This window comes from Arvicola amphibius, chromosome 5, assembly GCF_903992535.2.
Source record: "Arvicola amphibius chromosome 5, mArvAmp1.2, whole genome shotgun sequence".
Lineage (NCBI taxonomy): Eukaryota > Metazoa > Chordata > Mammalia > Rodentia > Cricetidae > Arvicola > Arvicola amphibius.
In genome coordinates this window covers 138,537,504-138,564,799 of record NC_052051.1, presented here as the reverse complement: position 1 = coordinate 138,564,799, position 27,296 = coordinate 138,537,504, and the positions used below count along the sequence as shown (strand labels likewise).

The 27,296-nt window shown below is 43.4% G+C and overlaps 1 protein-coding gene and 1 long non-coding RNA gene across 5 annotated transcripts in view; one reads left to right on the top strand and one right to left on the bottom strand.

Moving 5' to 3' along the window:
• Window positions 1-10,776: 10,776 nt before the first annotated feature.
• St8sia3 (ST8 alpha-N-acetyl-neuraminide alpha-2,8-sialyltransferase 3) lies at window positions 10,777-18,216 on the bottom strand. Its single transcript, XM_038331488.1, is given in 9 exon segments — window positions 10,777-10,899; window positions 10,901-10,959; window positions 10,962-11,059; window positions 12,530-12,684; window positions 12,687-13,089; window positions 15,247-15,369; window positions 16,698-16,995; window positions 16,998-17,254; window positions 18,209-18,216. Coding segments are annotated over 9 exon segments (1,524 nt in total).
• A 3,021-nt stretch (window positions 18,217-21,237) lies between these two features.
• Window positions 21,238-27,296, top strand: part of LOC119814702 — a 58,591-nt gene continuing 52,532 nt past the window's right edge. For all 4 annotated transcript variants that reach the window (XR_005285452.1, XR_005285450.1, XR_005285453.1 and 1 more), the window contains exons 1-3: window positions 21,238-22,155; window positions 24,505-24,589; window positions 25,117-25,240. This is a non-coding gene — a long non-coding RNA (uncharacterized LOC119814702). The remainder of the gene's footprint in view (window positions 22,156-24,504; window positions 24,590-25,116; window positions 25,241-27,296) is intronic.

Genomic DNA, 27,296 nt, shown 5'->3' with positions numbered 1-27,296 from the left:
CTTCAAATACGGTTTTCAGAAAATAAAAACTCCTAGTATTGCATTGCATTTGCTCTAAACTTCTTATTGTCTTGACTTAAATTGACCCTTTCTCTCCCCCGCCCCCACCTCTCTCCTCTCCCAAGACTGTGTACTCTAGGCCCACAACTTCTGCCTCTGCTTTCTGTGTGTTGGGATGGCAAACCCTGTGCATCTTCTCCTGCATTTCCAGCACCCCCTGGGTCGTAAAATGCATCCCCTGGGATATGATGAGGCATTCCCCTAACAAGACTTCTGGTTTCTTCAAGACTGTTATTAGCAGGCATATCATTTAAGGGTCCTATGGAGAATTTTTTTGGACATTTTTGCCATTCACTGATGGTTCCAGGCTACAGACAGCCTCTTCTCACTGTCTTTGACAATTCTGTGTTGTTTCCTCTCTGCTCCAATCCCTCCCTTCTCTCCATCCTTTCCTTCCTTTATACTTTCTTACTGAGTATTGCACACAGGGCTGTGTGAGACAGCAGAGTCAGAGGAGAGCCAGGGCTTCTGGTGTCCTTGGGGGTGCAGGTTCTAAGACATAGAGGAGATGATAAAGGAAGAGTTGAACCAGTGCAGGTACTGTGCTGTCCATTCAACCACCTATTTGCACATCTGTCCCTCTACCCTGTAGATAGTGCCCGCTAAGCTTACTGAGATCTGAGCACTGTTCTCAGCATTAAGGGCACGGCATAAATAAGACAGGCCAAGTTACTTGCTTTATATAAGGTAGAACTTATCACACAGTATGAAACATAGCCAGATAATGTATCATTTCTAGTTATGAGGAAAAAAATCACAAAGGATAGAAATGACACAAAGAGAGGAGGCTGATGATGACGGCCAAGGGGTGCTGTGAAGAGTGACCCGATGAGATTCTAGGAGTAGAAGGCACAAGGCTGTGTCAGACTGAACCCTCACTTTGCATGAGCATCAGGCACAGCGGGGACCAAGATCTTAAGTGCTTCTCTCCCACCTCAACTCCTTTTCTTCTTTGTTTCCTTTTAAAAAATTTTTTCTTTCCTCTCTCCCTCCTTTCCTTCCTCCCCTCCCGCAGTATTTCTTTCTTCTTCCCTCTCCTCCCTTTTGAAGACTGAACTCAAAATCTTGTGAACTCTAGACAAGCATGCTACGATTGGGCTCTTCTCACTCAATTCTTTCATTTTTGTGATGGAGCTCAGGTAGCTGAGGATGACCTTAAACTCTAAACTTCCTGCTTCTAACTATTGGAATTTATAGACATACACCACCCAACTCTCCCCTCCCATCTCCCCAGCCAGAGTTTCATATACCCTAGGCTGGCCTTGAACTCAATATGTAGCCAAGCATGACTTTGGCCTTCTGGTACTGCTGCGTCCTCCAGAGTACTGGGATTACAGGTATAAAACACCATACTTAATTTATGTGCTGCTTGAGTTGAACCCAGAGCTCTGTGCACTATAGGCAAGAACTCTACCACCTGAGCTTCTGCCTCAGCCTTGTGGTTCATTCAATTACTGATTAAATAAATTGATGCCTATAATTGCCAATAGTCAGGAATAATGTATTATTAGTCATCATATCATTCAAGGGTCCTATGACGAATCTTTTTTATTTTTTTATTTTTTTTGGCATTTTTGGCATTCATTGATTGTTAAGACAGCCAGGAACAACCCATGTGGGCTTGTCTCACAAGCTTCCAGGAGAAGGCCTCACTGTCAGTGAAAAGAAGGTTGATACATTTGTTTTGTTCGTGAGTGTGTGTTAGTGCTGGTGGATGTACGGCCCTTCTGGATGGGACAGATACAGACAGCAGCATTTTCCAATGCACAAGAAAACACTTTATTTAAAAACAATGCATCCAGGACTGCGTTTGGCATATGAGGCAACAAGGCAGGCACATTCATACTTAACAGATACTTTTGGGAAGCTATTGAAGCAAACGTTTTCATTTTCTTCACAAACTACAGTCACACACACACACACACACACACACACACACGAACTATCTCTGTGAAAGGTGATCATCCTTGTTCACCTAGAAGGCAGGAGATATTTACATGGTGCTCAGCCCAGTAGCACTGGCTTCTTCCAGGCCTCCGTGGCCCTCATTCTATAGAAGCTTCTTCCCAAGGACAGGTAAAGTTCCCAAAGACAGATGTGACTCCGATTGGTAAAGGCCCCTACTTCTTCTGAAGACCACAGAACTTCCACTGTGGTTGAGCAGGGGTAAAAGTCTCTCCACGTACAATGGCATTTCCCAAAATGAATGCATCAGTAAGGGTGGGGGAAGCGTTGCCATGGTAACAAGAGGCATTGGTTTTCACCTGACATGCTCATCCTGCTCATTTCTTTAATAACTTACAGTTACTGTTTGCTCACATTTTAACCTTTTAGTTTTAGCATTACAATATAAAAGGCTTTGTTCTGCATCATTCTATCCCAGTCTTTAAATGGCACTGAACTTAAAGGTGAGGACAAAGTAAGAAGTGTAAGAAAGTGTCACACGTTCCTCAGTCTTTACTTCCAATTCATGTTTTCACAGTCCAGATTTCTGAGAATAGCATGAAATCCATGGTTTTAATTCTAGCTGGGTAGAGATGCCACTTCTGAAGCTTAGCCTTGAGGATACTGAGCTCCACGGAAGCAGAAATGGTCCAGATCCTTGAATCCTCGCTGTGGTAGGAAGGAACCAGCTCACCTGAGTAGGTTGTCTTGCATTGTGGTGCTTTGATTTGCTTGTCCTAGATCAGTGATTCTCAACCTGTGGGTTGCAACCCTTTTGCAGGTTGAGTGACCCTTTCACAGGGGTCGTACATCAGATGTCCTGCATATCAGATATTTACATTATGATTTGTAACAGTAACAAAATTACAGTTATGAAGTGGCAATGAAAATCATTTTATGGTTGGTCGCTACAACATGAGGAGCTGCATTAAAGGGCCAAGGAATTAGGAAAGTTGAGAACCACGGTCCTAGACCCTGGGAGGATTTCAGGACCAGTTAATGAAGCTTGACGAGTACATCTCGGCTGGTCTTAAACTCCACTGGAGTGGAGTCCACTCTAGAGGCAAAATTAAGCTCATGTGTATACTCTCCTAGGGCTCTTGGTGGCAGGGCTGTGCTTAGCCCTGGGTCTTGAAATGTGATTCAACAACATTTCTAACATGGGGTCTCACAAAGATTCCAGATTTCTTAGAGAAAGCTACTGACCTTTTGCAAGTGCCTCAAAGATTACATTCAACCTGTTCTTGTACAAACGTCTCTCCCATTGTCTACCCACTTTTCTCCTCCACCTTCCTATTCAACATGCCAGAGGCTGGGTAGCAGTGACTATGTTCATAATAAAATAGAACTTCCTGGTCAAGACCCTTGTGCCTGTAGCTATGGGCTTCTCCTCTGGTCAGAAAGAGATAGAGGATTAGGACACTCATTAATGCCAGCACACAGTTTGTTAGGAGGACTGAAAATCCCTAGAACACACATGTGATTCCTTTGAAACAAAATCTAGCTTGCTCAGTGTAAAGAAACAAACTCATTCCAACAACGATTAAGAAAAACAGGAAACAGTGGCCAGAATGGTGGCACACACCTTTAATCCCAGGACTCAGGAGACAGAAGCAGGTGGACCTCTGTGAGTTAGAAGTCAACCACCTGTTTATATCATGGGTATCCTATATAACAGGTGCCTATATATAGATAAACTTTGACCCTTTAAAAAACATGAGTTTCAAACATCTTCTGTGCAGAAGTATCTTACAGAACCTAGTGGATATTTTATTATGTGAAAAAAGTAGATTTGGTCCTTTGTGATCTAACTTTGATTCACTCCATGCAGAACTAAAATCTATGGCCATTCACTGTCTGAAGAATAAAGTTCATTTTCTCCCACCATTGCCTTTCCAATGATGTAATTAAACCCACCCAAAAATGATTCCCACCGGAAAATCTCTCACTTTGCAAACCAAGCCTTTTTGTTGTCTCGTCACTGTGTTTGACTTCTAGGTCCTCTGTCGGGAGTGCACTCATCGTTAATGGTCTGGAGGGATAGCATCTCCGTTACTCAGTACCCCAGAACTACAGAGCAACATGATGCTTGGTAGAATCTTTTTTTTTTCAGAGGCCGGACTTATAACTAGCCAAGCTGTGAAGAGAGCAGCACACAGCACCTCGTTCTGCCAATCTTGTCAGCTCAGCCTCTGAAGTTGTTCAGACGTCATCCAACACAGTTGATGCCCTTGAATCATTACGACTTAATCTTTGAGAAGTGTTCATCTGTTTACTTATGCAAGCTCCAGGCACGAGGCTGAGCATGCCTTGGTGGGGTACAGACTATGAACCAGGGAGCTTTTGCAGGTGTGTAGGGATAGAAAAGCCCAACGGTATCTTGTTTGTCTGCTTCTTTGCAGCTTGATAAATGCCTGTGAATTTTGTGTTGTCAGAAGGATGACAAGCGGACAAGCAAAAAACCATCCAAACATGGCAATTAAATTAGAGAATCTTTACCTAGAAGGTCACACTTTGACATTAGGAAAGCCATGGCTGACAACCTCCTAAGCTGAGGACCTGTTGAGAAACTCTCATCACCACATGGCTAAGAAATATTTGGACATCTTTGGGCCTTACCTAAAGGGCGTAATAACATGTTCTTTTTTTTCTTTAAATAGGAATTAGTGAACTGACCAAGGCAGACTTGCTGTCTTGTTGATATGGGCATTCTAACATCCCCCGAAGCCACTGCTACCAGCTTCTGGCTGGTACTCATTGATTCAGAATTGCTCAGGCAGTGCTGTGCTGGAACCAGCTCATATGTCTAAGCTAATTCATGCTGGCTCTTGGGAGTCTTGGCACATTTGAACTGGCTGATGTTAAGTTAGTAGCTTGAAGTTGGATCTGGTGTGGTTGCGTATGCATGGAAACTTGTAAATCCTAGTTTACCAGAGCAGCTGTTAAACATCTAGCTGCACAGTAGAGATGAAACCGCTTTCTCAACCCCGCAGAGAGAAATCAAAGGTGCTCTTGGGTACCTGAGGCGATCAAGGGCTTTTCATGTGCGAAGTAAAGAGAGAAGCAAGGCCTGAAACTTCATAAGGTTGGTGCTCCCTTCCCCGGCAGAGCCTGGAACACGACAGCTGGTCATACCTGAACACCTTGCTTATGTGTTTTGTTTTGGTCTTAGATTTTTAGTTCTACAAATTTCTGTTCGGGGGTAGGGGCTGGTTTCATTCTCGCTCAATATGCAGCATGAAGGCATTCCTCCATTTGAGGAATCGTTCAGAGTTTGAGAAATCAGACCACCTGAGTAATACTTTAGCCTCTGGGAATGAATCCCAAATTGAATCTGAATGTATCATTTAACTTCTCTGTTTCTTGGTTTGTCCATTTATAAAGATGAATAACCTGAGATTTGCCTCTTTTGTTTGAACCATAGTGAAATATAAAGAACTAGCCTTGGGGTGAAAGTACGAAAGCCACGCTCCTCACTTTGTCTGCCAGTTTGTATCTATTATGACTACACTGAAAAATTACTGTGCACTTAAAAATGAGCAGAAATTAGCTTGGCTAGAAGTTGGACGGTTTGAGTCACTAAGACTTTGTCTATATGGTCATGTGCCGCAATCACTTTTAAGGAATGAATTAGCATTCAGCTGCTCTGAATGTTGAAATCAATCAGGAATTTTTTTTTTAAAGGTTAGAACTTATCTCAGGATATAATGATTCAAAATGTGGATTGAGGAACAAGAATTCTATCTCAAGGTGGTCCTCAATATGTACATTGTTGTTAATGACATCATTGGGGACCCACCAGGTCCCTAATCTAGCACCCCGTTGTCATGTGACACTAGAGTCAGCTACTCAGCAGCAGACTCCTCGCTGATCCTGACAATAAGAGAAGAAGCTTCACCAAGGATTAAAACATCTATTCAGCCGCACATATCTTTAACAAATCTTCACAATAAAAATACATATTCAGAAATATTACATAGCAAATAATAACATTCTACAACATTTTCCATTTGAAATGTTATATTATTTTGTGGCAAAGCAGTCAGAGGGTGAGAGAGGCAGGATTAGCCATTTTGGTCCTTGGTATCAACTCATCAGTGGCCTTGATAAAATGGCCCGCGGATAAAGTGGCCTAGACGGACTGGCCAAGATGCCCTCTATCCTCAGCACCCGTGGTGTCCCATCAGAACTCTTCAAACACACGTACACAGCCCCGACTCGGCAGTCAAAAGGTCAGTTATACACATCTGGGAAGTAATAGAAGCTAAGCAATTGTTTGCCGGAGGCATTCAAACAGTTATGAGAAAGAAGGCTTTGAGGACCCAGAACTATACAGAAAAGTTCTTAGAATGTCATTGGAAAGGAATGAAGAACCACCAAAGTCTTTCACTAGGCTTTGTACGGTCTTAGCGAATTAAACCAATACAACAATTCGAAGTCTGTTGCTGCAATTACAGCATGGAAAATATTTCTTGACTCCAGGGGCCCCTGCTGAAGTTATATACAAGGAAGAGGGCACAGTCACTTCCAGCCTTGGTCTTCTAAATCATGCATACACATTATTAAAACAAGACTTTATTAAAATGAATATATTATCAGGTACATTTTCAGCTGTCAGCTCTATACCATCAATAACTGAACTGGGGTTTATCAGACAATGATAATAGCAAGTGGCTTTTCTCGCATTTTAAGGGCGAGTGGGTGGTTTTCAGCAGCCTGCTATGTACTGGGTAACTGTGTCCTCTGCTGCTGCTGTGCACCTGGCCAGGTACGTTTAGTGGTCTTTCACCTTCCTCCCTTCCAGCCCTTATCCATTACATTTGTACTCCAAACATACCAGACCCAAACTGTTTTTCTTTGCGTATGTCTTCCATACCAATAAGGTAAAGATGTGAAATTATAACCTCTTCAATAATTATCTATGTACATTTTGGGAAAAAATTGCTTAGTGTCTCTGCATCTCAACTTTCAGATTTGCAAAGTCAAGAAGGGCTTGCGGAGCTCAAAGGCCCCTCCCTTTCTATTTCTGCGTCCATAGGGTCCTTGAGCGATTGTCTGAGTGTCTGATTCCTACTTATATTCACTCAATTTCTTGAAACCTTGGTTTTGTCTGGGCACTCACATTCATCAGCACTGATAGCCTTGGCACCTGGATGCTGGGTAGTGAGTGGGGTCTTCTTTTACACATCCTTTGTTGGTAGCCATGGTCTGGTGTCTGATGTTCAGGTCAGAGACAGATGGCCATATTCGGCATTGCTGGACACATGGTACTACTAAACACACTGCATTTTAATAATGGGGTTAAAGTTACTTAGCACAAGAACACAGTCTGGGAACTCAGGCCAATGATCGAGTATTTGTCCACTACGTGCAAGGTGCTGGATTTGATCCCCAACTCCATATACTCATACAACAAACCCCCAATTTCTGGGTGTGGGAGGGAGTCATGAAAACCATCTTTTGACTCTGTCTTCCCAGAATCCACACGACACAAAGAACAAAAGATGAAATCGCAGGGTCTAGCAATGAGTGGGCGGCCAAGGGTTCGTAGATTTCCCTTTCTGCTCTGTAACTTATTCATTTTCCAGACATCCTTGGGGGCGTTGTTGTGGCCTTTATTCCCATATTTGATGGCGTAACTCTTTTCTAAGTAGCCAAAAAAAATGAGACTGTTTCTATTAGGAGGGATATACTAACCAGACCTAACCAGGTGAGGCCAACAAAGGAGGACGGGGTGTGAATGTGTAGCTGCACAGACAGGAAACCCAAGCGGTCCCCTCTGCTCTGTCCACTGCACTGAGCCTACAAGCCTGGGGACAGCGGGAGCGCTGACAAATGCTGACCTGCCTTTCGATAAGGGAGCCTTCCCATCATGACAGCGGCTACATAGGTTTACAGCGTAAAACAGTTTTGGAAAACAGAAAGATTTTGTAGGATCATCAGATGGCTACATTTCCAAACTATTGGAGCAGCAGGTCAAAGGGTACAACTGACAGAAAAAATAGCCAGAAAGGCCTTTACCATACAGGGAAAATGGCAATAAATATTTTGCCAACATTTTGTATCTAATGTTTTTTATTTTTTATAAATAGAAGGGATCTACATTGTAAAGGAATCTTTAGCATTGTAAATTTGAGGTTATATTGGAATTTTTCAGATGATTTATTATTGTTGTTGTTATATTATAAACAGAATGTGGGGATCATCTCAAGAAATCCTTCCTAGAGGCAGGGATGAACTAGCCTCCAAACCCTTCTGGTTCTGAAGAGAAGCCCATTTTCCTACTATTTTGTACTCCTGTTGAATGTATAGTGGAAGCAAGAGTAGAAGACAGGAAGGGTTTCTTAGTCTAAACTTAGGGAACAAGGCTGTGGCAAGATTTAAAAATTCACCCTAAATTAAAAACAAAACAAAACCCACAATGTTCTGATAAGATCGAATTTAATAGGCTATCTTGAAATAATGAACTAGTTTGGGGATTTTTCTGGTCTTTTGGTACTTCATCTTGTCCAGTGCAAAGAGTCTGAATTTATATTTAGTAAGACCCTAATGGGCACATTGAGATTAAAGCTCTGGAGTCAGAACCAGGCCTGGATAATCTCAGCATTAATATCCCTGAGCTCCAACCAAATGAACTAGAGCTCAGGAATAGCCAAGTCTTTCAATACTGATGACAATGAATGCAATTCTGCCTGTTATCAGTCTCTCCATGGACCCAACCTATCATGGCTGAGAGGGGCTGTATGGTGTCCCATGCTTTTTAAAGAGAAAGGGCACAGCCATGGTATGGTTTAAAGTGACATGGTGTAGTTAAAGTCACAGAACACGGTCATGGTGTAGTTTTCATGCCCATAAAATTATCACTGATTTAAAAGTATTATTAAAATGGCTTATATTTTAATTTCCCCTCATTATTCTGTGTATAGTTAACACTTCTTATTTGAAATATTTACCCTTATTTCCTTTCATCTAATCTGAATGATCGATATTCACAGAGTGTAAGATGTGCCACCGTTGGTATTGTGTTTGGATCTGAATGGTTTTCTTTCACTAGATTGTATCTGGGTCAGATTTAGCTTCTCCTAAAGAACAACCCAGCCTCGGGACCAGGTAGCATAAGGACTGTGTGTCTCCTTATTGCCATTCTTTGTAGGCACGGCTGTTTCTTCCCAGAGAGGGACAGTGCGCTGATGACTGAGCTATAGCAACATTTTTTCAAAAGGGTTTACAACACTGTTAGCATCTAGATGAGATTTCTGGAAAAGAAGGAGCTGCCCCACTGAGCAGATAACAAATGGGCTCCACAGCACTTGGACAAGAGGAGAGAACTCTTATTAAAATTTAACATCAACTTGGCCAGACTTGGGGGTTGAACTGGAAGAACAAAGTGCTGGCTCAGTGTAAAGCCAGCGATGGGAGGAGATTTGGTTTTCTATGATACAGCTGAGACACTGAGAACAATGGCCAACTGATCTCAAATTCCAAAGGTTATTTAGGACCAAGTCTTGCCACTGCATAATGCTTTTCTTTTGGAGACTGCTCATGTATAGGCACACAGACTTGATTTCAGAGGACACAGAGAATAGCATCTACAACTGTCTCAAAGAAAGCAAGCAGATCTAGATGGCTGTTGGTGGGGATGTCACAGAAAGGATCTGACCTGACTAATGCTAACATTTAGCCACACAGAAAGAAGCTTCTTGCTCTTTTCCCCACACGCTTTTATAGAGTGCATAACTTGCAAATATGCTTCTTCTCTTTCTTTCACATTCCCTGGGTTTTTTAAGTTTAGCTCAATGCCTCTATGTTTTGAGAGAGTGCCCAGCTCAGTGCTTGAGCCAAGATAGTGGAAGGTCCAGGCTAGAAAGCTCTTGCTGGACCTGCCACATCTGCTCTCATGCCAGCAGATGCAGTGCCACATGCAGCATGGGCTTTCTTTGCGACAGAAAAAGAGGCCCTGTAGCATATAACACTCTACCCACATAGACCACCCTGCTGCAGAGTAACAGTGTGGACAAGAGAGGACTTGATAAGAGGCATTTCTTAAAGAATTCATCACGGAGGAAGTCATCTTAACTTGTTCAGTTTGTCATGAACCACCTAAGTCGCCCAGAGACTTGCACACACCAAGTACAGATGCAAACATATAGAAGCAAAGATAATCCAGAGCTATTCCTAACAAATTATTAAATTCAATGGTAGTAGAGCAACAAGAACAGGGTGTGTGTGTGTGTGTGTGTGTGAGAGAGAGAGAGAGAGAGAGAGAGAGAGAGAGAGAGAGAGAGAGAGAGAGAAACCTGCAAACCAGATTTTCGTTTTTGTTTTTGAAGTCTCCAATCCCCCTGGCAAAGGAGATCCCACTGAAACTGGCCAGAATTCTCTGATTACAAGGACTATATCGAAGTAGGGCTGAGGAGACGGCAGCCATGGATGGGACGACAGCAACTCATCCACATGGGAGTCAGTTTATTATTAAAACACAAATGTGGAACTATTTCAAGTCATTCGCTGTGTAGCATACTTCCCAATACAACCTCACCTTTCCCAATCAAGTCTAACGCAGGTGGCTTCAATGCACCCGTCCTAAGTCTTCTTCTAAGACCAATCAAAGAGCAGTGCAGACGAGAGAGAGAAGACGTCCTTCCGTGTGAGTGGCAGACAAGCTTTGCTGGATTGTCTTTGGGGCTCTATTCTGGAGACTATTCAATTTGGTTTTTTTTGGGGGGGGGGGCACTTTTAAAACAGCCATTTGGCACTTTCTGTTTGGAGTTCTTAGGCACAGTGTGACAGAGTGAGCTTGGTGAGCCCTTCGCCATGCATTCGGTAGAGCAACTGAAACTCAGCAGGCAGCTGGTGAGACTCCTGCCACTTGGTGGTAAATTTGGTTCCTTTTTTTGTCATAGTAATGGTATGGGAGATCCTCCCTTGTGTTGGGGTCAAATCCGAAAGGCCAGATCCATACAAGTGGATCTCTTCACAGACGGCAGATGCGAGAGTGTACATGAGAATACCTGTGCTCAGCCGTTTGGGTGACAGGTGCTTGTTTTTCCAGTACCTGGCAATGAGAAGTTCATGTAGATTCAGTGGCGGTGCTGAAGGTTTCAGTCAGATAAGTTAACAGGCAGGGCTGGGAGCTAGATTTGTCTAGACCATTTAGTTTTCACGGATAGAAACACTTTCCAGCCCCATTACCTTGGCCTGTCCCCCTTCTAGATGAGATGTGAAAATGTCATGACAATTGAATAAAAAATGGAGCAGAAGGGAACAAAATGATGAAGTCAGAGGTTTGGGATAGGTTGGTAGGTGACCTGGGTTCTCCCCATTTTCAGTAACGACTTTGGGCTGTATTCAGTCATTAAATATTGGAGTCAAGTTCTATTTCCTCTTCATTCTTGGAAACGGTACCAGGGTGTGTATGTTACCCTTGTAATTATTCTCCACACACACCTTCTCACAGAGAAGGCCCCAGCTGGGGCTATAAATAGTACAATTGCCTTTCCTTGTGGAGACATTAATTTTCTAGACCACGAGTTCTTTTTCAATGGAAGTTCAACTAAACATATTATAAATTTGGAAGATCTTAGGAAATAACAGGAAGGGACTATCTATTAGAGCATGCCCATCTAGATGCTGGTTCTTCTAGAACCCACTTGAACTGATAAGATCTGTGTCTGATGTGACGCCCGGGTTCCTTACATAGGAGGGCACGGGAGTTGAGGCAATACTCAGACAAACCAAAGAGAAAGCGCTACACTTGATCTTTCCTTTAAAATGGCCCTGGATGGTTTGTTTCATTCTGACTGCCATATTGGAATGATCTGAGAAGTTGTTAAAAACACACCAAGTGCTTGTCCCTTGCTCCCCTCACCACACTGAGTGTCACACACAGTCAAGGTAGTAATATTGTATTTTAAAACACCGATTTTTATAAACAGCCAGAACTGAAAGTTGCTAGATTAAATAAAAAATGCTGAATCTTCATCCAGTCTCCTTGTCAAGCCATAAGGCACAGACAGCACAGAGCTCCTTAAATATGCAAACATTTCATCACAAAGGCAGATTATGCCATTTATGATTTATCCAGGGGGTTCTCAGTCCTACAGGTCTACAAACACCTGAACATAAAAAAGATATTTAAAGTCAATGATCATTTTTTCTTTTTAAATTGTTATTTTCTTTAAAAATTGCTTTGTATGATTTAGGTACTAGTGTTACTGGGATATGCCTATTTGCACAAGGGTGGTTCTTGTTTTGTGGCAATTCCATGACTGTGCACTAAGAAGGGGAAGAAAATAAAACAGGGTGAGCGATAAACAATCTTTTCATTGGCACTTGGTACCAGTTAGGAATAAACGGAACTTTTTAACTAGAATAATTCATTCATTCATTAAAAAGATAAGAGTTTTCCTCAAGAACTAAACTAACCACAACATCTAGTGAATTGGATAGCTCCCATGCCCAGGAGATTACAATATTGATTTGCCATCTGGTGGGGTATGAGTTAAATGTAATAAAATATACACACCTGTTGACATGTTGCATTATGTTTCCAGGCCAAGCCAATTGGACCTTTAGCTGACCTCTGTGTTCAACGAAAAAGTCAACTAACGTTCTGGTTACAGTTGCAGAAGTGTGGAAGAAAAATGCAGGGATCCAAAGAATGGCCCCATCCAGCTTTTTTTTAAACTGAGGAAGAAGTTGTTACGATCCTGAATGGTTAAAAGATTGTTGTAATATTTTTCCAGGATGCTGGGGTTGAAAGTTGTGAGGTTGGTTTTCCTCCCAACGTCTTTTTGGAAAGCCTCCGTAGGGGCAAAATTGCATCGAAAAACAAAATCAGATTTATCTATTTCTTGTCCACACTGACTGCCTGTCAAGATTCCACTGTTGCCCACCACAGCACAAATATTATAACGCTTATTCATAATGGGCGACACATCTGGCAGCAGTGAGCGGAAGTTATTGCTAATAGAGAAAACATATTTATGGCTGGAATAATCATAATGCATCAGTTGGCCAATCCGAACACTATTCTTGGTCAAAGAGAAATTTTTTATTACATCGACATGCTGAAGAATTTCTTGCCTAAAATAAAAAGAGATTCATTAAATGCATTCCATTCAAAAGAACCAAGTTTCTTTCTTATGCTTCTACTTAAGTCAGACACAAGTCTTAAGCACATTCAATTCAAGTATGAACATACATTCATATTTGTGGACTCCAAAGGGCGGACTGTTTTTTATAATGTAAAGGCATGACAATATATCTGTCAAGTTCTGAATGTAATCTTTGGATGTTAGTAAATTTAATGTACAGTTTGGCCACTATTTCTTGGTATTCCGGTCTGCTCAAAGAGTGTATTTGATTAAGAGGAGGCAGATACCAAACTGTGTTAGAAAATACAGGGAGACAATTTACACAGACCTCAAAGAGCTCACATTAATGCACAAACATTGGTGACTCGTGTTCGTAACTAGGGACTACTTGTTTGCTATTAGAGTGTAGTGCTCAGGAATATAAAATACTACAGGTGTCCAAATACAAACTAAATAGATACGGGTTGGTACACAGTACAGTACTATTAGTAAAATATGAGAATGGGAAGAGCAGTGGGTATGGCCAAATACTTATTAGAAACAAGATGATAATCTCACTAAGACCTGCTGAATAATGAAGCATGGACCTATTTTTCTGCTTGATTATATGGAATTACAATATAGTAGGGTACAGGTAATCAAAATTTTTTTTTTTGAAAAAACCCAAGAGAAAAGTGATACTTAGAATTGACTTCAGCTGGATTTGACATGGAGCTCCCTGTATAATTGTTACCTCTTAAGTCTCAGGTACTCAAAATAGTCCAGAGACAGGTAACATGCCACTGGGCTTCACGTTTTCTAGGAACAAGAAGACAAAGTGAAACCCTCGTGCCTTCTGTTGAAACCCAGCAGGGGGACAAGAAATCTTATCAGATTCTAGGACAAGGCAGACTAGCACAGCCTCTCCAGGTTTCCTTAATGGCACAGTTCTTAAAGCGGTTATAAAGGCAACTTCAGATGATACCGATGAAATTAACTGAAGGTTTCCTAAGAAATGGCTTGAAAAGTAGGAAGCTTTGAGAAGGCAGCGTTCTTTGGATTGATAGCTAGGAATACTCGGCCTAGTGTAGAAAAACACTGTAATTGAGTTAGAGATGCGTTTGGTGTGGACTGCTGTAAGGTGTTCTATCAAAACTATCTGGACTGTCTGCAAAATTAAATTTAGATGAAAATCCCAAAGGTCAGAGCTGAAAAGCCCTTCCATGGTTTACAATGAATGGCCACAAACTAGTTTATAATTAAGCATAACTACTCATACAGCTGTAATCATAATCCTATGATTATAATAATTTCTCAAAAGCACCCCAACATTTGTTTTCTGAAACCGTGTGTTTCCTCTGATTCTGCTAGTAGATTATAATTTTTCAAAAAGTACAGTGACAATAAATAGCTGAGCAAAACCACAGCTCCTTCTCTGGTTTGTGAAGCATGTATTCACAGCACTAATGAATACACTAGATGGCTCACATTGCTTGGAGTGGCATAGCAATCCCACCACGGGGGGGGGGGTGTGGTGTGTGGGAGGCTGTAGTTCTAAGACCAGGACCACTAAGATTTCATTAATCTCCTTCTCCTTCCCTCCCAAAACAAAACCAAACTATAAAGACAAAACTTCTTCTTGTGAAAAAAGTCTACTACAACCACTAAAGCTGGGAAGGCCTTACTGAAAACAAACAGGCAAAACTCAAACAAAATCATACATATATTTAGGCCGGCATCTCCACTAGGTATGCCATAAGGCTGCATTATATTTTCTGTGTTTCAATAAGATTGTATAATTACATTTTTTTTAAAAGTAAGGGATCTTCTGTTTGTAATGACCTTTTTTTAATTTTTAAAAATAGACAACTTTGGTGCATCCAGACTTCAAATCATGGTGCTCGGTCGAGACCAAATTCAGAAGGATGCTGACCATCCTGAGCCTTCCTCAGGGCACTGCAAACATTTGGGAGGATGGCTACTCATCACCTCCTTTTGCATTTAGGAGAGGACAAAACCCATATAGGTGCAGGTGGGTGAAGTGAGGTGTATTTTGTTTTTGTTTACTTTTTGATGGTTCTGGCTTTGTTTTCATGCTGTTTGTTTTATTGAGTTTCAAAATTAAAAGCAACAACAAAATTAAAACCAACCTCTCTCCCTATCCTACCTTTGATGTAAAAACGCTGTCCGATTAAATGTCCATTTAGAAGGTTTCTCTTGGAGTTCATGGGTGAGAGAATTCGTAATGGGCACAAATGACGGGTCTAGAAACTTCAGCGCAAACTGTGACCTAAAGAGGAGCATGAGTTCAGAGAGACGCTGGCCTCAGCAAGGGGAACCCAGGGAGCAGTGACAACGCCAGCCACAACCGGAGGGGGGCAGCTGGCACAGGGGCAGGCCCCACCGCACAGTCCCTCTCCTTTGGCACATTCTCTGCTTTTACACACACCCGGAAGAAAGGAAGAAAAAGGGAAATTCTTCCTCATTGTCCAGCCCTCCGGGTGTAAGAGAGACCATAAAAAAGATGGCGGTCACGCAGACATCCAGGGTCGGAGCCGGGTACAGGGCTGCTGTCCGCGGCGCGGCGGGGACTTTGAGTCAGCACCGCGGACAGCAGCCTTCGCGGGCCAGACCCGGCTACCCAGGCCAGTCCCTGTGAATTAATTTTTGGAGAAAGGGCAGAAGAAATTCGAGACTCGGGCAAAGGGGGTGGGGGTGGGGGTTCCAGCCTTAACCTTTTCCTTCCCGAGCCCAAGTCTGATTGCACCCTCAGCCCTAAGAGGCTGCCTGCAGCCAGGCTCTTCTGTCCAGGCCTGGCTTCTTCAGGTTCCACATCCCCGGCCCAGCTTGGTACCCTGGGTACAGCTTGTGGTTACCACCCGCCCATCAGGAAGCGGTGTGGGGAGAGCTCCTTGCGGGCACAGGTAGGGGTGGGGCTCCAGATGAGCTGTGCCCGAGCAGCGCCCCGCGGTGACTTCGACCGGGCGAGGGTGGGCGGCCCTCAGCAGAAGGCTTGCTTCCCGCAGGGGCCGAAGAATTGCAGAAATCCAGGAAAGGAGGAGGCGGGTGGCAGCGGGGGAAGGGTCGAGGAAAAAGCCCTAGGGGCTTCAAGAGAATAAACCTGCGCATCATTAGATGAGAAAGGGGAGGAGGGGAGGGGTGTGAGAGCAGTTGGCGCCTGCGCCATTAAATCGCCCCAGCCAGGCCTTCGGAGCCCGCCGCTAGCGCACAGCCAGGGCGCCCACCTCCTGCCTTGCCCATCTCAGGGTTCAACAACCCCTCCCGCCGTCCAAAAATCCTCTCTCTCTCTCTCTCTCTCTCTCTCTCTCTCTCTCTCTCTCTCTCTCTCTCTCTCTCTCTCTCCCACAAACACTTCAGTTTTAAAATGGGGGAGGGGACGCAGAGGAAGAATAGGAGAAATTCAATCACATCGATTAGGACAAAGGCTTTTAGGGGGCTTTGGGTTAAAAAATAAAGTAGAGAAGGAAGGGAGAAGCAGAAAAAGAGTGAAAGGACCACGCAGTTACCGAGAAGCCCAAACACCCTTCTCTGACTGTCCCCCAAACACACCACCGACCCGAAATACCCCAGGGCGCTCAAACAGAGGCCCACACTCACCGGAATCCCGCGTGGAACATGTACATTCGGGGCGCCCCCGGGTTGGCGTACTTGGGAGTGGTGAAGATGTTCTCCTTTTTCAGGGACACGTAGCTAATAAGCGATAAAATCAGCAGGGCCACGCTGAGCATGACCAGCCCTAGCACACTGGCGACTCGGGCCATTTTGCAGTTTCTCATCCCGGGCTAGGCTGGGTTCAGGGAAACCGGGGAAATCGGTTCATTGAGCGGCCAGCAGCCTGCTGGCGTGTGAGTGTGTGTGTGTGCGTGCGTGTGTGCTCGCGGGCGCGTGTGAGTGTGTGTGGCGGGGGAGGGGGGACCCAGGCAGTTGAGTCGCGGAGGGCAGGGGGTGGGGAACCACCTGGAGCCCCGGGAGAAGTGGGAGCCGCCCCCCCCACCCCACCCCGGGGTCAGGGGCGAGCCTGGCCCGGAACTGAGCAGGAAGATGGAGGGTCTGCGAGGCGGTGGGGCGATGGAGCACGCAGAGCAGTGCGTCTCCAGCTGCCGACTTCAGGCTCCCCCGCGCGTTTCCAGCGAGGTTGCCATCTCCGCTGCCGCCTGCAAGATAAATGTGATTGGAATAGTGTTACAGTTCGATCTAAGCACAGGATTTAATTAATGAACTCTAATCTCCTAAATAACCAGAGGGAGGGGTGCGGAGGAGGGAGGGCAGAAGGGGAAAGGGGGTGGAGAAAGGAGGCTGCGAGGCTGGAACCCATGCCAATGGCCTCCAGGACCCCTCCCCCCTCACTAAGTTGAGTAGGTGGCTGTCAGGAGACTAATACCCAAACTTAGTTTAATGAACCATTCATGACTTTATAAAATACATCACGAAATAGGACGATAAATAACCTGATGCGCTACTGTGGAGGATAAACACCAACTGGGCACCTCTCGGAGATGCAATGAAGATTTTTTTTTTAAGGAAGGCAAACGCTTAAAGGCTTTCTCATCTCCATCAGGCAGCACCCCGAGCCCCATAGGCAGTACCTGCTGCAGCATCCCTGCAAGGAAGATCCAAAGAGTAGCTGAGCAGCCTGCTTTGAGGGACATTAAAAACACTCTAGAATGTCTGATCGTGCTCCTTACTCTACACCTGCCCATAGAGGATGAGCACTGCCTAACAAGGTTATATGGTGATGCCTAAGTGTGGAAGCCTTGACTCTATGTCCCTTATGCTCCTGTCAGTGTTTGATCTATGTACCCCAGCATCAAGCTTGGAACAGTTAGGCTGCAATGACTTTCTATTGCTCACTCTTGGGACTTAACCGAGGCTGGCCGTCTGGCTGGGATAGGTGGCCTAAGGTGCCCAGAAGTCAGGGCCATTACTAATGTACAAAATGGCTTTTGCAGAATCTCAAGAGCCAGGTAAGAGAGGCTTGACTGGAGGGTGGTAGGAAAATTCATTTTGTTTTGCTTGACCGTATGGTTTCTTCACATAATGTTTATCTTAATATCCACTAGAAATACAAGCTACTCACTTTCAGTCACACTCAGAGGATGCTTACTTACTTCTTCATCTTTGCTCTTTGCAGTTGGATTACAGTCTCTTCCACTTCGGCTTTACCTGTGGTTTGGTCAGCCCTGTACTGGCCAATAAGCACTATTAAAAGACAGTCAAGCCGGGCGGTGGTGGTGCACGCCTTTAATCCCAGCACTCAGGAGGCAGAGGCAGGCGGATCTCTGAGTTCGAGGCCAGCCTGGTCTACAAGAGCTAGTTCCAGGACAGGCTATAGAAACTACAGGGAAACCCTGTCTCAACCCCCCCCCCCCAAAAAAAAAGACAGTCAAGGTGAGAAGTAGGCCTTGGAGAGCTGTGATGGTTTGAAAGAAAATGGCCCCCAAAAGTAGTGGCACTATTAGGAGGTGTGACCTTGTTGGAGTAGGTGTGGTCTCGTTGGAGGAAGTATGCCACTGTGGAGGCGGGCTTTGAGACTTCATATATGCTCAAGCCATGCCCAGTGTCTCAGACCACTTCCTCTTGTGTGAGAAGCCCGATATAAGAACCCTCAGTTCCTTCTCCAGCACCACATCTGCCTGCATGCTGCCTTGCTTCTTGCCATGATAATAATGGACAAAACCTCTGAAATGGAAGCAAGCCCCAATTAAATGTTTTTTCTTTATAAAGAGTGGCCATGGCCATGGCTGTGGTGTCTCTTCATAGCAATAGAAATCCTAACTAAGACCAGAACCTTTTCTATAAAGCAAGTAGAGATTTCTCCAAGAGATATCTTTTCTGGGCTTTGGTCTTTATGAAGGTGGGATCATTTAATGGCATGCACCTCTTCTGGCTTCTGCAGGCACTGCACACATGTGGTTTAGAGACATGTGTGCAGATAAACACCTACACACAAAAATTTAAAAAGTTGTATTACTTCTGCTTTGCAGAGGTCTATGAGCCTTCTAATTATGATGGTGGAAGTTCAGAGAACAATTGCAGCTCCTGGATACAGGATTTTTCAAGTCTAGGATTGTAGCTTTTTATAAAGTTGAAAATAATTAAGACCACCAGGTGGTGGTGGTGCATGCTTTTGATCGCAGCTTTCAGGAGGCAGAAGCAGGTGGATTTCTGTGAGTTCAAGGCCAGCCTGATCTACAAGAACTAGTTCCAGGACAGGCTCCAAAGCTACAGAGAAACCCTGTCTCAAAAATAAACAATAAATAATAATAATAATTATTATTACAATAAAGATGCCTACTAAGGTTTTCAAATCTCACTTTGGTAATCATCTCTGTTTGGAAGTAAAAGGGGCAAAAAGAAAAAAAAGCATACTTTGTTTTTAAATTTTTCTAGGGGAATTGTTACTTTGGACCGAGTATTGACTTCTTGTCCACATTTTGCAAACATGACTTTGCTATTCTGTGTCTCTTCACCAAGAGTGAATTCCAACCACAAAGTCATTGGAAAGTCTTGAAAAGATGATACTTTTATTTTAAATATCAGCATTCACTCATTCACTCACTCATTGATTCATTCATTCCTTCATTTGTATCTGTTTTCTTTCATCAGCTCACTAAATAAAATTCATCGGTTATTCACAGTCAAGCTTGACAGGATGATTACATGATGCTGACCATCTTGTGGGGAAGGATGGATGGTTGAAGAAGTGCTCTGTGAAAAGCTGGACAGTTGTGAACTCACGAGAGAATGGGGTGTTGACCTATGTCTGCACAGGATCGGTAGAGATCTTCACCAGGCACCATTTGGGTTGGGATTTTTACATTTTATCTTATCTATTTATTTATATTTATTTTATATGTATGAATGTTTTGCCTGCATGTGTACATATCATGTGTATCATGTATGTGTAGCGTTTATGGAGGCCAGAAGAGGGTGTCAGATCCCCCGGGACTGGAGTTATAACCAATTGTAAGCTGCCATGTGGGTGCTGGAAGTCAAACTCCAGGACTCTGGAAAAGCAGTCCATGCTCTTAATCACTGAGGTTCCTCTTGAGCCCCTGGGGTTGGGTTTTAAAGGGTATGTAGGATTCACCCAGTGAAGGAGTTTAAAAGGGGATTCCCAACTTGGTGTGGTGGCACACGCCTTTAATCTCAGCAGAGGCAAAGGCAGAGGCAGAGACAGATGGGTCTCTGTGAGTTTGAAGACAGCCAGATCTTTTTTCATATTGAACTCCAGGCCAGCCAGAGGGGAGAGGAAAGTACCCCAGATAAAGCAATATGAAGAAGACAGGAAATATTATGGTAGGCTTTGGGGACAGCAAGAAACATGAGACAGTTGCCCCAAAAGAAGAGCCTAGAAAAAGAGTTGAGGTCAGATTGTGAAGGGCTTAGGGAGCACACTAAATTGACAAGTATCCTTTGTAGAGTAGAGCGGTTCAGAACTGAACAGTGCTTGCATATAGCAATTACTGTGGCTTTCTCTGAGTGGGTGGAGAGGCAGTGGGCACAGGACGGTGGGACAGTGTATATCACTGTCCATGCAGATACCCGTGGCTACGCTCAATGGCTCTCTAGATTGTCAACACAGCCAAAGCCCCAGTGTGTTTTTATTTGCCAATGAACAAGTGCATATTTCCATTATGAACTGTTCCTGAACAAGCCTGGAGGAGTTGACTCTCTGGATGGTTAGTAGTGACTGTACTCAGATGCCACAGAGAGTACAGTGCAAGAGACTCAGAAAATCTGCTGAGAAACTGCTTTCTGTAACCTGTGACTAGAACTCTTTCTTCTTGTTACTGACTGACACCTTGGTTTCTAGTAAGTCTAGCAGTGGATGCAGGAAATGTTCTTGGGATTCTCTGAGTTTTCAGCTCTCATTTTCCCTAATAGAAGATACGCAATGCAAATGGATAGAGTTATTGAGTGAGGTAACCCAGACCCAGAAAGACAATTATCACATGTACTCACTCGTAAGTCGTTTTTAAACATAAAGCAAATCACAATTCCAGAGAACCTAGACAACAATGAGGACACTAAGAGGGTCTTACATGGGTCTAATTTACATGGGAAGTAGAAAAAGACAAGATCTCCTGAGTAAATTGGAAGCATGGGAACCATGGGAGAGGATTGAATGGGAGGGGAGAGGCAGAGAGGGGAACAGAGAAAAATGTAGAGCTCAATAAAATTAATAAAAAAATAGAAAAGCCATAAATCAAGAAGAAGAAGATGATGAAGAAGAAGAAGGTATGCACTACATGAATCCTTTGGTAGGAAAAATCACTGAGGTCAGAGAATGTGTTACAAAAGTTCTAAGATAAATAGAGCTTGGAAGGATGAATGGGGTTCTCAGAGATGGGATGGTAAGAGAGGGCAGAGCCATCATGAACAGCTGTGCTGAGCTAAAGTACATATCCAGGAAAACAAAGGCTTGGTGGGGGTCAAGGAGCAGATGAGTCTCTTTGGAATGAACAAGATTTGCAGGACACTTATGCATCGACCTCTTTTTGTTCATCGTGTCCAGTTTCTATGACGGAGATGCAATTATCTTTACCTCATGGGTGAAAAAAATGCATCTTTAAAGAGGTTAAGAGCTGGGTGTGGTGGCATACTCCCACAATCTCTGCGCTTGAGAGGCTCAGGCAGGAGGATCATGGGTTTGAGGCCAGCCTGAGCTATAAGGTAAGACCCTATGTCAACAGAAACCTAGAGCAGAGGTTTAAAATTTGCTCTAGGTAAAACCCCTTTGGCTGCGAAGCCCACTCTTCATAACTAAGTCTTAGGACAGATGGAGGGTTAGAAGTTTGAGCAGTCCAGGGAAGCTGGAAACAGGGACCAGTTTTTCCTATTTACTACCCATGATGACGAAGGTGATGGGTCTGGTGGTTTGTCTCACATTTCTGACTCACTGTGTGTTGGGTGTGGGACTAGGCACTTCCACTATTGACCTTGTTCAATCTCTGTTCTTTTGAGAACACACGGAAGGCACTTGATTTACCCTGGTTCAACTTACCAGTTTCAACTTCACAGTGGCATGGACTGTCATGGCTACACTGGGAAGGTATATGAAGTTCTGATTTGTTTCTGGGGCTAGCCTTGCTTTGTGATAAATGAGAGCCACAGCGCCTAGTCAGACACTGTCATAGTTGAACAGCTGAGACATTCAATAAATCACAGGAGATAGTCAACACTTTCTTCTAAAATAAGCTTCATATTGGTTGATTTTACAGAAGCAAATGCTAATGAAGGCACTCTGAGTGCATTTGAGGTCGGCTAGATTAGGCCATGAAGCTTAGTCAGTTAGGTGTATGAACACTTTAAATACATTTAGCTCCATGATAATTTCATTGCATAATGAGTTTATGGGAATGCAATCCTATTATAACCCAGGAGTTTCTGTAATGATTTTCACCATTTTAAGAAGGAAGCCCCAAAGCTCAGAGAGTAAAGAAACTTGCCTGTTAGTGTGCTGCAGTGGGATTCGTTTCTGGTGTGTTGCACTGGGATCCCAGAGCCCAGAGGAGAGTAAACTACCTCAGTTATGGCATCTCCAGACTCTTGAGAGGGAAGATAGTTATGGGAAGATGAAGGAAGTCAAGCAAAGACCAAACTTCTCTCCCTCTGCGCCTTGCTCTGGGACTGGGAGAAGGTGAAGGGGATCTGGAACTTGGGCTAACTTCCTGTGGTGTTGGCTGGAAGCAGTACCTTCTACCTTCTATCCATTCTCTGCATTCTTGCCCAACACAGCACCCCAGGCCTGGTGCTCAGCACAGAAAGCAAGTGAGAGCCTTCTTCCTGACTCCATGCCTGAATGCCAGGCCAGGGAGAATGCTGGCATCCTGGACTGAGCACGGAGGTTGACCGCATCTCCTCTGGAATGTATGAGCCGTGTGAATTGCCTAAGAGGCCATAGATAATGAAGCTAAGCAATTACACTAAATGAGGTTAACATTAATACATGCACATATATACAACAAAGGAAGGATAGACAATAGACAGGAAAGGTCCCTCCCACTCTCGGGGTCTCAGTGACCTCCCTAGGGACGGTCAGGCACTGGATCTTGAGATGTGCTCTATACAAACCATCTGAGGCATGGGAGACATATCCACTTTGCACAGGTCAATGCTGAGATCCATTGAAAATGATTATTGTTTTGAGAGTTTGTTTGGGTCTGTACCTCTACAAAGACCTTTTACATAGCGTTTAACATTTCAGATATTCTCAGAGATTACTTTTTCTGGGAGCCAAAGAGTCACTCATTTTGTGCCTCTAGACATATGCTTCCCTTAAAGCTCAGAAGACTCTCTGTAAAAAAGAATATAAGAACTCCACAGTCTTCTTTCTTCATTGAATAAATAAAATATATTTGGAATGCTCTCTTAAGACTGAAAGTTTTTTATTTTTTTCTTTTCTAGTCCCTGGGAAATGGTTTGGAAGGGGCTATTATGTTCAATTCTGTTAATCTCCCAGGCCCTTGCAGTTTCGACTTTTCAAATATTTGCAGTGATTACTTTTTTTTGGAAGCTAAGTTATTATGTTTGGAGAAGCTACTTGAAAAAAATAATCTTACAGTTAAGTCTTAAGCTATTCAGTTGTTTATTATGTCTCTTCATCACAGTGACTACGGCATAGAAAATCTCCCACCGTTAAAGTGGCTGAAGCATTACCTAGAGACTGGCAGAGGGCGGGGTTTAAAAAGAAATCTAATTTTACCTTTCATCTTGAGTTTTTGGATAGTTTTTTTTTTTTTTTTTGCTTTTTGCTTTGTGCTTCTGAAACTGTAATTGTCAACAGCATGTCTTTGAGAACAGGAGAAAGAAACAACCGCTTTGTTTGCCTGTTATTATAGCAGAATAAAAGTGGCAAAAATTTCCATGTAATTTTGAAAAGTGCACTGCTACTTGCTGGTTTATTGATGAGTGCTGCTTCCTCTGAGAAGAGAGTAGAAATTGTTGGAGGTGACCTGCTAAGCATCCCCTTCCTTGTGCTTGGGTTGCCATGATGCGTACATGCCTATTGCTGAGATCTCTTGTCTTCTGCTCACAGGGGACAGAGACCACTGCACTTCCTTATTGAGCTATTCAGTCTCAGTAATAGCAAAACAAATGAACTATGCCATCTTCTATTTGGTGGACCTGCCATTACATTTTTAGTGGTGCTAAAAAAGATGCTATATTTTAAAAATTGCTTTTCATGGATAGGGAAAGAGATCCGTGGAGGTTAGCTAGCTTGTTCAAGGTCCAGCAACTATTCAACTATTTATTTATTTACTTATTTTTGAGATAGAATTTCATGTAGTTCAAGCTGGGCTCCAACTCTCTATATAGCTAACGACCTTGAACTCCTGAGTTTCTTGCCTCTATCTCCTTAGTACTAGAATGACCATAAAACTATTCCTTTTGTACCTAGCTTTGGTTACCTTCCATGTGAGAAGCCTGATCTGCATACACTGGATTGAGAAAGGTGTTTCTTCAATGTGGATGTTTTTCATTAGGTAAGAAGCCAAGGATGGAGTACCCAGAGAAACCCTGGCCACTTTCCTCTGTACAACAAACTTCCCCCAAAGAATCTGTGAACAAGACAAGTGACTCATGCATGGATGAGAATGCCCATGAAAATCTTAGGATTTTCAAAAATCCTATTGCTTTATTATCTTACATGGGAAAGGACACGAGTCTTGTGGAGGTGGTATAGGATGAAGGAGTGGCTGGCCTTGGGGCTCTGTACTTCGGTCTGAGAAGGGCAGAAAAGGTGTGGGCAGATCAAGGATGCATTAACGCCTTCTCCCTGATGGTAACCAGAGTAGAGCAGACGCAGACAACTGGGGAAGGTAACCGATCTTCCCTCGGGTACTTGCACTGGTTACCCGACACCTGCCTTAACTCCTAGTTGAGACTTGATCCATCGTTCCATTTTTTTTCTCTCTGAACTCAAATTGTTAGTAACAAAGAAATTCAAGCATTAGGTATGTTGTATTTGTGACAAAGAACTATATTTTCTAATATTTTTTTTGTATCTAAGGACAACATGAAACCAAAAGAAAGATGTAGTTCAACTCTGAACATCGAGAGTCATGCATGATTAAAGAGAACCCTGTGAGACTTCAGCAACCACCACAGCAGGCGTTACTGTTCTCTCGGGACAGGTAACCGCAAGGGCTTCTGCTCTGGTTATTGTAGATCCAGCATGGTGTCTGGTGTGTAGGTAGGCATATCCGGGTACTCAGAGAGACCTCGAAGCAATCATTGAACTCTGGTGGTGCTTTTGGCTCAGATCTGGGGTACTCCTTTATCTTCTGCCTGGGGAATTAGACTTCTCTGACCTGCAGCATTGCCTGCGCTCACAGATATTCCTCAGATCTCTGCCTTCCCCTTTCTCTATAGGTCGATGTCACAACATTAACAGCTGAATGAGAACCACGTGACATTAAGCTTACTTAAAAAAAAAAAAAACTCTTATAGCAGCAACGTTTTTACTCTTTTCAGTCTCACGTTAGAGAGCTGGTCTGGTTAGCAACTGTCAGCAGGATTTGTAAGACTCTGGAAACTGCATCTATTATAGATTGGGTACAAGGCTAGCTGTGAAAAAGCCGGAGTTGCAAGTAGCATTAGACCTTCAGATAGTAGCTGTGAGCACTTATCAAAGGATACTGTCTTTGCGAGCTCAGTGTGGAAGGGGATGCTGGTTCCTCACAGGTCTTTACAGTTGCTAATCACTATCTTTAGGGCCATCTTTGGGGAAAAGAAGCTGACAGCCATATAAATCTTACATTTTTATAGCTCTTCAATCTTTTTTTTTTTCAAAGTGCTCTCACATCTATTATCCCATCTTGACCTCCCAAGGAAACCGTGAGTTGGGCGCAGCCAGCATTTTCATCCAGATTTCACAGATGAGACACAAAAAGGTTAAATCATGCAGTAAGACAGGAGTCAGACTAATGTTAATGTTAATGTCAGACAGCCATGCCTGATGTTAAGACTGCTAGTGTCTCTGGCTGAAAAACTCTGCTCTGTTTGCTCTCTGTTCTCTACCAGCCTTCCAGAATTACTGGCTTTTAGCAAATGTCTCAAAAATTCCTTCAATTAATTTTTAAATTGATGAATAAAACAGTCATACATTTATTTTGTATGCCATGGTGCTTTGGAATTTGTACACAATGTGGATTAGCTAACTGGTCTACCAAACAGTTGCTTCACTCTTTCTCTTTTGAATATCCTGGGTTTAAGAGGATGGCACAACCAAAAGATGGTACAACTCTTTTTCTTTAAAGTAGTTTTCAACGCCACCAGCACAAAAACCAGGCTGGTGAAAAATTGTACGAGAGTCTACATCACAGCATCAGCTCAACTGAGCCAGAACTTGGGGACATTTCCTAGGTATCTGTGTGCCAGTACCAATTCAGATGCTCAGTGGAGATAGAAGCTCTGTTGGAAGCTCATCAGATTCAGCCCTAATGTTAAAGTCTATAACTTTTCCTCAGGTGATAGCCTGGGAGATATGACACTAATATATTTGGTAAATTCACTTTTCTTTTGGATTCTAGGAAATGAAACTCAGCTGATTCTCTGTTGACATTTCCCCTTTCTTATCTTTTTGCCTATCTCTATTTCCCTTATATTTCTCTCTATGTATTCCTGGCTGTCCTGGAGCTTGTTTTGTAGACCAGGCTGGCCCCCAAATCATGGAGATCCTCCTATCTTTCCCTGGGATTAATAGCATGCACCAGCACACCTGAGTTTTTCCTCCAACTTGTCCGTCTTCTCTGTTCATTAATTATTTATTTATTTATTTTTGGTTTTTCGAGACAGGGTTTCCCTGTAGTTTCTAGAGCCTGTCCTGGAACTAGCTCTTGTAGACCAGGCTGGCCTCGAACTCAGAGATCCGCCTGCCTCTGCCTCCCGAGGGCTGGGATTAAAGGCGTGCGCCACCACCGCCCGGCTGTTCATTATTTTTTTAATTTGCTTTTAATTCTTTTTGAAGCAGAAGTTCATGTCTCCCAGGTTAGCCTTTGTTTCACTGTGCAGACAAGGATGACTTTGAACCACTGAACCTCCTGTCTCTACTTTCTGTGCACTGGGATTACAGGTACACATTAGCATCTTAGTCTCTTCTGTGCTGAGCATAACACTCTAGTGCATGTCAGGCAAACCCTCTATTGATTTAGCTACATCTTCAGCTCCTCAGCCTTGCACTTTATACCG